This window comes from Terrapene carolina, unplaced genomic scaffold (assembly GCF_002925995.2).
Source record: "Terrapene carolina triunguis isolate 2854851 unplaced genomic scaffold, T_m_triunguis-2.0 Scaffold42, whole genome shotgun sequence".
NCBI classification, from domain to species: Eukaryota; Metazoa; Chordata; order Testudines; family Emydidae; genus Terrapene; species Terrapene triunguis.
In genome coordinates, this window is record NW_020664393.1 from 60,940,932 (window position 1) to 60,951,386 (window position 10,455).

Here is a 10,455-nt window from a genome sequence, read left to right on the forward strand (position 1 = left end):
GGATCTTTATGAGATTGGAATGTACATGCAGGAACTGGAATCAGAATTTTCTGACACATTTCAAGATTTCCAGCAATTTGGCCCAATGCTTTCTTTTCTAATTAAACCTGAAAAGTTCAACGAAAGCGACTTGGATTTGTCTGTATTTCAGTGGATGGGTGTTAAAGATTTCAAAATGCAACTCATCAGTTAAAAAGCTCAGAATTGTGGGTATCAAAGTTTGGAGATCTGCGGAGTGCACTTGAAGCTACCGAGAGAGATCATGGCGCCTCTATTTTGACCTGCTGGATGTCCCTGCCAGTGAAATGTAACTGTTTGAAGAAAATTGCGTTTGCAGTGCTTTCAGCATTTGGATCCACATACCTGTGTGAACAGGTATTTTCACACATGAAATCTGTCCTCTGTCCCTCTCGGAGTCGGTTAACAGATCACTCAGAAGCCTGTGTGCAGCTTAACGTATCCAAATACGTGCCAGACATTGGGAAACTCAGCAAGGAAAAGCAAGGGCAAGGATCACACTAAACTGACAAGATCTGCATTTTAATTTAATTTTAAATGAAGCTTCTTAAACATTTTAAAAACCTTATTTATTTTACATACAGCAATAGCTTAGTTATATATTATAGACTTATAGAAAGAGACCCTCTAAAAACGTTTAAATGTATTATTGGCACGCAAAACCTTAAATTAGAGTGAATAAATGAAGACTTGGCACACCATTTCTGAAAGGTTTCCGACCCCTGATCTTGACTATCCCTGAAAGGTGTTTGTCCAACCTGCTCTTAAAAATCCCCAATGATGGAGATTCCACAACCTCCCTAGGCAATTTATTCCAGTGCTTAACCACTCTGACAGTTAGGAAGTTTTTCCTAATATCCAACCTAAATCACCCTTGCCGCAATTTAAGCCCATTGTTTCTTGTCCTCTATCCTCGGAGGATAAGAAGAACAATTTTTCTCCCTCCTCCTTGTAACAACCTTTTATGTACTGTTTTCATGTCCCCTCTCAGTCTTCTCTTCTCCAGACTAAACCACCCATTTTTTTCAATATTCCCTCACAGGTCATGTTTTCTAGACCTTTAATCATTTTTGTTGCTCTTCTCTGGACGTTCTCCAATTTGTCTACAACTTTCCTGAAATGTGGCGCCCAGAACTGGACACAATACTCCAGTTGAGGCCTAATCAGCGCGGAGTAGTGCGGAAGAATTACTTCTAGTGTCTTGTTTACAATACTCCTGCTAATACATCCCAGAATGATATTTGCTTTCTAGCAACACCGTTACACTGTTGACTCATATTTAGCTTATGATCCACTATGACCCCCAGATCCCTTTCCTCAGTACTCCTTCTTAGGCAGTCATTTCCCATTTTGTATGTGTGCAACTGACTGTTCCTTTCTAAGTGGAATACTTTGAATTTGTCCTTATTGAATTTCATCCTATTTACTTCAGCCCATTTCTCCAATTTGTCCAGATCATTTTGTTGTATTCCCCTAGTTTGTTTATGAGAAGGTTATGCAAGACAGTATCAAAAGCCTTACTAAAGTCAAGATATAGCACATCTACCGCTTCCCCCGTAACCAGAAGGCTGGTTACCCAGTCAAAGAAAGCTATCAGATTGGTTTGATACAATTTGTTTTTGACAAATCCATACTGACTGTTACTTATCACCTTATTATCTTCTAGATGTTTGCAAATTGATTGCTTAATTATTTGCTCCATTATCTTTCCGGGTTCAGAAGTTAAGCTGACTGGTCTGTAACAGTGGCGTAGCCAGGTGGAGGGAACAGGGGGAGCGATCCAAAAAAAAAAAAAAAAAAGACGCCACCCGCTGCGGCGCTTTTACTCACCCGGTGGCGCTCCGGGTCTTCGGCAGCGGGCCCTTCACTCGCTCCAGGTGTCTTCGGCGGCACCGAAGGACCCACCACCAAAATGCCGTCGAAGACCCGGAGCGCCGCCGGGTGAGTAAGAGCGCCGCAGCGGGTGGCGCCTTTTTTTTTTTTTTTAAATCGCTCCCCCTGTTCCCTCCGGGTGAGTAAAAATTAAAAAGGCACCAAGAAATTGACAAGGCACCACTTGTGCTCAGTGGGGGAGCGGCCGCTGCCTCGCTTCCCCACCCCCCCAGCTACGCTACTGGTCTATAATTCCCCAGGTTGTCCTGATTTCCCTTTTTATAGATGGGCACTATATTTTCCCTTTTCCAGTCTTCTGGAATGTCTCCCATCTTCCATGACATTTCAAAGATAAATTTCTAATGGCTCAGATATCTCCTCAGTCAGCTCCTTGAGTATTCTAGGATGCATTTCATCAGGCCCTGGCGACCTGAAGACATCTAGCTTGTCTAAGTAATTTTTAACTTGTTCTTTCCCTATTTTAGACTCTGATCCTACCTCATTTTCACTGGTATCCACTATTTTAGATGTCCCATCGCCACCAACCTTCTTGGTAAAAACCAAAACAAAGAAGGCATTAAGCACCTCTGCCATTTCCACATTTTCTGTTGTCGTCTTTCCCCCCCTCATTGAGTAACGGGCCTACTCTGTCCTTGGTCTTCCTCTTGCTTCTCATGTATTTGTAGAATGTTTTCTTGTTTCCTTTTATGTCTCTAGCTAGTTTGATCTCATTTTGTGCCTTGGCTTTTCTAATTTTGTCCCTACATACTTGTGTTATTTGTTTATATTCATCCTTTGTAGTTTGACCGAGTTCCCACTTTTTGTAGGACTCTTTTTTGAATTTTAGATCATTGAAGATCTCCTGGTTAAGCCTGTGTGGCCTCTTGCCATACTTCCTATCTTTCCTACACAGTGGGATAGTTTGCTCTTGTGCCCTTAATATCTCTCTTTGAAAAACGGCCAATTGTCTTCAATTGTTTTTCCCCTTAGACTTGGTTCCGACAGGATTTTACCTACCAAGTCCCTGAGTTTGCTAAAGTCTGCCTTCTTGAAATCCATTGTCTTTATTGTGCTGTTCTCCCGCCTACCATTCCTTAGAATCGTGAACTCTACCATTTTATGATCACTTTCACCCAAGTTGCATTCCACTTTCAAATTCTCAACCAGTTCTTCCCTATTTGTAAAAATCAAATCTAGAACAGCCTCCCCTCTAGTAGCTTTGTCCACCTTCTGAAATAAAAAATTGTGTCCAATAAATTCCAAGAACTTGTTGGATAATCTGTGCCTTGCTGCGTTATTTTCCCAACAGATGTATGAATAGCTGAAGTCCCCCATCACCACCAAGTCCTGTGCTTTGGATGATTTTTAGTTGTTTTAAAAAAACCCTCATCCACCTCTTCTTCTTGGTTTGGTGGTCTGTAGTAGACCTCTACCATGATATCACCCTTGTTTTTTACCCCTTTTATCCTTACCCAGAAACTTTCAACAAGACTGTCTCTTATTTCTATCTCAACCTCAGTCCAAGTGTACACATTTTTAATATATAAGGCAACACCTCCTCCCTTTTTTCCCTGCCTGCCCTTCCTGAGCAAGCTGTACCCTTCTATGCCAATATTCCAGTCATGCGTATTATCCCACAAGTCTCCGTGATACCAACTAGGTCATAGTTGTGTTCATTTACTAGCATTTCAAGTTCATTCTACTTATTCCCCATACTTCTCGCATTAGTATACAGACATTAGTGATAAAGAAAGTCAACAAGATGCATGAGACTTTATGTAAGCCACCTCAGAACAAATGCTGGTCACACGCCTCACATTCAAAGTCTGGAGAAAATATGTTTTATGCACACCAATACCCTTGTAAACAGAAACAGAAACTAAACAAGTATTTAGCATAAACTATATGCAAGAGGTAATACTGACATGAAAAAGGAAAATCAGTGATTTGGTCTAGGTGGTGGGAGGCACGATGTATAGGGTAGCCAGGGAGGAAGATTAGTTTTCCCAACCAACACCCAAAACTTCAACACAGTTCTAACCATAGAATCTCTAGTGATGCCTCCAAAATACCAATAGCAACACCTATATTGAGCTATGCGTGAAAAGAGTTATATAGAAGTTCTAGGTATTATTAGCATTAAACATAATTAGAGTGTTGAAAACACTTCAGCAGAGAAGTCTGGGGGAACATGCCAAATTCACTGCCTTCCTTTTCTGAAAAAGCAGAAAATTCAATATGGAACAGCTATTGTACTGCAGGTCCAATCCTGCAAGATGCTCAACACCTTAAATAAGCATTCAGCCCTAACACATTACCTTCAGCATAAAAATATGCTAAATCAACTGTAGATAAATCACGTTGTTACACTGAAGTTTATGTGACACACAACTTTTCTTCTCTTACATGAACAGGACTGTTGTTAAATCAAACTAGCATACTTGACAGGGATAAGAAAATTACTGGAATTTTAATACTAATTGATTCAGGATCATAAAATATTCTCACCTGTAAATCCAAATTTGACATGATCTTTGGCTCAAAATCTAAATTAAACAAGGCTGTTCTTATTTTATGTATTAAAGAAGGTCGCAACAGCTGAATACAAGATCACCTGTAAAATAGGTCAGTCTTCCTTGAAGACTGCTCCTCCGGAGGACACTTTAGTGACATCCTTGAGTACATCCTGATGATTAACTCAAATGCCCTTGAGCATAACACATATCTTGCATTGCAGTTTAACATTTACAACAGTTTACCTGCAATTCTCAGTAAATCTGCAAGTCCCAGGAGCTTGGCAGACTGTTTGTAGTTTGTGGGCAACTGAGCAATACAGTCCTTGATGAGGCTGAGTCGATCAGAACATAAACGCACTGTTTAAAAGAAAATACAATATGTTAAAGGGAGATTATATGCGCAAACTTTCTCTAATTTATATGTATAACTTTTTCTTAAATGCAGGCACACTTACTCATGCTGCATAAACAAAACACCCCATTTTCTAAGGTACTATAATTATTTGTTTTAATTTAATGAGGACTATCTGTGCAGAAGGTCCTTCACAAACACATAAAATACATCTCCCCTGTCCTGAAAAGCTTGCAATTTACATTAGGACTTCAGAGGCACATTTTAACAGGAATCGCAAACAATTACTACATTGCATATTTTAATGCTGATAGTCTATAAAGTGTTTAACACAACGAAAGTTTATAGTTTATATAAAACTATACACTGTAATATAAAACTAAAATTTATATTTTTATAGCAGTATTGACCTTCAAAATTGTTTTGAGCAAGCTTCCCACTCTAATGAGTCTGTTTCATATTACTGGACAAGCTATGAAGAGAACATACAGAGTACTAGCCATCAAACCTCGCTACTTAATTCTAAATTAAATGAGCAGGAAATTAATCTATGCAGGGGAAAAAAATCAATATTAGCATATTATATTTATATTAGAAAAATCTCCATCAGACAGACATATCAATAAGAACAACATAAAAGCAGCCATGTATTGCAAATTTCATAAGGGGACTCTGGAAATCAAATGGTAAGCTTCTAAGTCAAGCAGAGTAAAGATTTCAGACAAGAAACATAACAAAAGTACAGATTTGTTTTGTAGGTTCTGTAACACAACGCATTAGTGGGCACCATTAAAATCTTTGCATTTACTGATTGCACCAGTTAAATTTGTCAGAGTATTTCTCATTCTAATTAAAAGTAATACCACACACCAAGCCAATATTGCAGTTTCATAAATATCAAAGATGGGGACTTTCAGATGTATTCATTATTGGCCTAACTTTGGAGTTCTACCACTTACTTAAGTGCAATTTGGTCAACGCTGACCATTTTGGTAAAATCACACCCCAAGATTTTAATTGAACTGCTTATACACCAGTACAAATTGTAACTAACTCGACTTGCATTAAAATATTACACTGACATAACTGAACAGAATTTAGCCCAGAACTTAGAGGTAAAAACTAATGGATTTATGGGCCTGAATAGGCAATAATTTACACCAGTTCTACACTGGTGTAACCCTACTCACTTCAATAATTAGCCTTGATGTACAACAGTATAACTGAAAGAAGGATCACATCCTTAATCTAAATGGAACTACCAAATAAAGTTTAAAAGATACAAGGAGTCCCATTTTAAGATTGAAACACAGTAAACAGCACCCCTTCAGAGTAAAAAAAAAAAATAATACAAAATTAAGAACTTAATGTTTGAACTTGGCCCTCTACCCTAAAAGTGTAAAAAAGTTTTTAAGCAAGTTTCACATACAATATTTAAAAATCCTAAAAGCTTTATAATCATGTCATTAATTTTTAAAGCCAGTAATTCAGAAGGGCAATTTTGTTTCTCATACAAATACATTCAACAAGGTTATTTTTATGTTTTATGTATATAGCAGGGACTCAAGAGCTGAACACAAGACTGCATCTGTAAAATATGTCAGTCTTCTTGAGACTGAGGAGATAAAAAACAAGGGTGAATTGTATAGCTCCTTAAAGTGAACAACTGTTAATACTGGCCAGATCAGCACAAGAGTCAAGGCAGGAACTTTGGAAGCTCTCAATCCTCCTCTCAATGGCTCTCAATCCTTACTGCATAGTCATATTCAAATAATGTAGAAATAGATTCATTAAAGGGGAAGGGAGAACAGACGAGGGCCCCAATCCTACTTCTTGTTGGCAGGGAAGGAAGATAGGAGGGATTTTTTTTTCTTCTTCTTTAAAGCAAACTCATCTGGAGTATTGTGTTCAGTTTTGGGCCCACCACTACAGAAAAGTTGTGGACGAATTGGAGAGAATCCAGCGGAAGGCAACGAAAATGATTAGGGGGCTGGGGCACATGACTTATGAGGGAACTGGGCTTATTTAGTCTGCAGAAGAGAAGAATGAGGGGGGATTTGATAGCAGCCTTCAAGAACCTGGGATTGGTCCTGCTTTGAGCAGGGGGTTGGACTAGATGACCTCTTGAGGTCCCTTCCAACCCTGATATTATATGATTCTATACCTGAAGGGGGGGGGGGTCCAAAGAATCATAGAAGATTAGGGTTGGAAGAGACCTCAGGAGGTCAAAGAGGATGGAGCTAGGCTGTTCTCAGTGGTGGCAGATGACAGAACAAGGAGCAATGGTCTCAAGTTGCAGTGGGGGAGGTCTAGGTTGGATATTAGGAAACACTATTTCACTAGGAGGTTGGTGAAGCACTGGAATGGGTTACCTAGGGAGGTGGTGGAATCTTCATCCTTAGAGGTTTTTAAGGCCCGGCTTTTCAAAGCCCTGGCTGGGATGATTTAGTTGGAGTTGGTCCTGCTTTGAGCAGGGGGTTGGACTAGATGACCTCCTGAGGTCTCTTCCAACCGTAATCTTCTATGATTCTGTGTTTCATAAGATGCACTCAGCTACTACATCAATAGGTGGTGGATGAATATTTTAACAAAGGACAGGTGGGATTAAAAAACAAAACAAAACACTTTTATTTGGTCCAAATTTGTGGTACAGTCGGATGGATGGATAATCAAACTAAATAATGTCTTAAAGTTAGCATTTTAGATTCACAACAAGGATATTTGTAAATGTTTTTAAACATTTGAACCACCCTCCAGGGCAGGTAGGCTGGAAAGAGTGTTTCTTGGCACACGATGATAGAATGCTGTTCAGGCAGCTTCTACACTACAAAATCATTTACTACCAGTATGTTTCCTTTGGGATACCTTAACATTGCTTTAATAGAGCTTTGCAAAATTCTACTAGCTCACTTACCCCAGTATTTAAAAAACAAAACAAAATAATAAAAAAATCAGGCAACTAATATTTTTTAGCTGGGATGGTAAAGTATCATGAGTATTTTGCAAGCTAGTATTAGAAGCAGGGTCTTGCATTTAAGATAGACTTTTTTCAATCAATGTCATCATGCAACACTAAAAATCTCCTGTCAAACTCTTGAAGGGCTAAGATGGTCCCTAATGTGACCTTTGGGGACTTGATCAATTTAGTTAGTTTTCATTAGTTCAAGGTCACCTAAACTCAGTTTAAAGAGTATGGGCAAGCAAAGGTGGACATGAATGATTAGTGGGAACAGAAGACAAAGACTGAGAAAGGTATTAAAAGAAAAGAAGATGTAACAAAAGCTAGAGAAAAACAAACTGAAAGAGATGATTGGGAAACTAATAATGAAAACATGGAAAAGAAACTAAACTAAAAGAGGCACAGCGGAAAAAGAAAAAAAAAGAGGTGAAAAATTAAATCTTTAAAGATGAAAGCAGAGTCAGGAGCCATTGTCTCAAGAAGATCTGATATGGAGAGAGGAAATGAAATTTGGTAAGATTATTTGAGGAGGAAGATGACATCCAGAAGTACAGATATGATCAACTATTTTAATATATATAAAATACACTGCGAGACTCATACACATTTTGGCAATTAACTAGAGATGACTGTTCAGTTGGGACGGGGGAACACAAGAGCCGGAGTTAGTATAAAAAAAAAGCCACGCTAATGAAATTAAAAGACAAAACGGTATAAGTAAAATAACTCTAAAGGTTAGGCTCATAGCCACAGAGAAATTCTGAGGCCAGGTCTACACTACCGCGGTAGTTCGACGGCTGGCAATCGAACTTCCGGGTTCGATTTATCGCGTCTGGTCTGGACGCGATAAGTCGAACCAGGAAGTGCTCGCCGTCGACTGCGGTACTCCACCTCAGCGAGAGGAGTACCGCGGAGTCGACGGGGGAGCCTGCCTGCCGCGTGTGGACCGCGTCTGAACCGCGGTAAATTCGAACTAAGGTATGTCGACTTCAGCTACTTTATTCACGTAGCTGAAGTTGCGTACCTTAGATCGAATTGGGGTGTTAGTGTAGACCAGGCCTGAGAAAGGTTGTGAGAGCATACTAACATCCTACTGAGCAAGATGATACTGCACACGATTGGGTGGGAAAGGAGGAGGGAGATGGGGTGTGGTGGGTGTGTGTGTGTGTGTGTGTGTGTGGGTGTGTGTGTGTGTGTGTGTTCCTCTCTCCACTGTTCTGAGAAGTTCTGATAAAGTGTACTGCAATTCCCAAGCACGGAGTACACTAAGAATGTAAACCCACAACTTTAATTCTTTCCTTCCTTTTATGCACTAAATACTGTCTCACTCTTAATGCTATTTTAATGTCATCTTTAAAATATTTCAATTACTGTACGATAACATCTAGCTTGTATAAACTTCTTGCAGCTGTATGAAAACTTTAAAACAGATTTTTATTCCTTTACTAGATTAATTTATCCGAAAGATTTTGAAGAGAGAAGGATAAAGCAGTACCATTAAAAATGACAGGCTTCATTTCACATACAGTAATTATGGCAAATTGGATATGTTACAGGTGATATTAAAACTATATTCCAATACAATTTTTTTAAATTACTCTGTTTTAGTAAGTGAAACAGGCATAAGAGAACTGTGCATATCACTGAAAGGTCATTTATAATCTGAACGAAATAAATAAATTCACCTTGAAAAAGAAGAATTCAACTGCAGAATACAGAAATGTTTAGCAACTAGCCTTTTTATCCTTCAAACCTGTGCCATAGGAAGTTCTTATGCTTTTCCTATGGAAACATATCCGTTTCATTTAGCTTTTAAAAAAATATTTGCAATGGAAAAACAAAAGCAAACTCCACACCACTTTAAAAAAAATGGGAAACACAAAAAACTATTTACAATTTTAAATCAAGAGTTCTCCAAAGGAAATCTACTGCAAATGTTGACCTTGACTGTCAATTTGTTTTATAGGAATATATGAAACCATACAGCAATCTGCTTAAGAAAGAAAATTATTCTTTTTTCAACAGCAACTCCCTGCAGAATAAAAAAAAAAAAGGACTCTCTCAAAGGTTGTTTTCAAGGTAATTAATGTTGTATGAATATTCTGGGCATCATTTCAGAGGTGTACTTTCCACTGCAGTCAGTGGAATGATGATCAAGCCCCTCACTTTTTCAAAATAATTTCATGAAAACAGATTACATTTAAACAGTGTCTTTCCCTCTCAAAGGATTCCCAAAGTGCTTTTACAAACTGAAAGCATATTAAGACTCTTACGCAGCAAAGCACTTATGCACAAGAGTAAAATGTATGTACATATGGAGTCTTATTAACTTCACTGGGATTACTCATGTTAAAGTTATGCACAATTTCAGCTAATGAACTGTAGGTCACGTTCCACCAAGCCATTACGTAAGGGACATAAGTAATACAATGTACCTTGTAATGGCAAGATTGTCAGACCAAATTCTTCAAGATAGCTAAGAGCACGAATGAGATCTAGCTCCTCTTGGATAGCACTGGGGCAGTCGACAATAAGTTGTAAACAGCACCTAAATAAACAGAAAAAGAACATTACAAACTTCTGTAAAAAATTCAGACAAGTTACTTTTTATATATATATAAAACTTTTTATATTTGACAGAAAAGTCAAGTGCAATACAACAGTGATTTATTATACTTTTGGATTGTCAAACTTTTAACAGAAACTGCATCATGTGACAAAGAGTTTTACATGATTTC

The 10,455-nt window shown here is 38.4% G+C and overlaps 1 protein-coding gene across 1 annotated transcript in view; it reads right to left on the reverse strand.

Annotated features, from left to right (window-relative positions):
* Positions 1–10,455, reverse strand: part of NBAS (neuroblastoma amplified sequence) — a 381,012-nt gene that overhangs the window by 235,499 nt on the left and 135,058 nt on the right. The window contains exons 31-32 of the mRNA XM_026655553.2: positions 10,153–10,265; positions 4,650–4,763 (exon numbers count right to left, since the gene is read on the reverse strand). Coding sequence (XP_026511338.1) covers positions 4,650–4,763; positions 10,153–10,265 — 227 coding nt within the window. The remainder of the gene's footprint in view (positions 1–4,649; positions 4,764–10,152; positions 10,266–10,455) is intronic.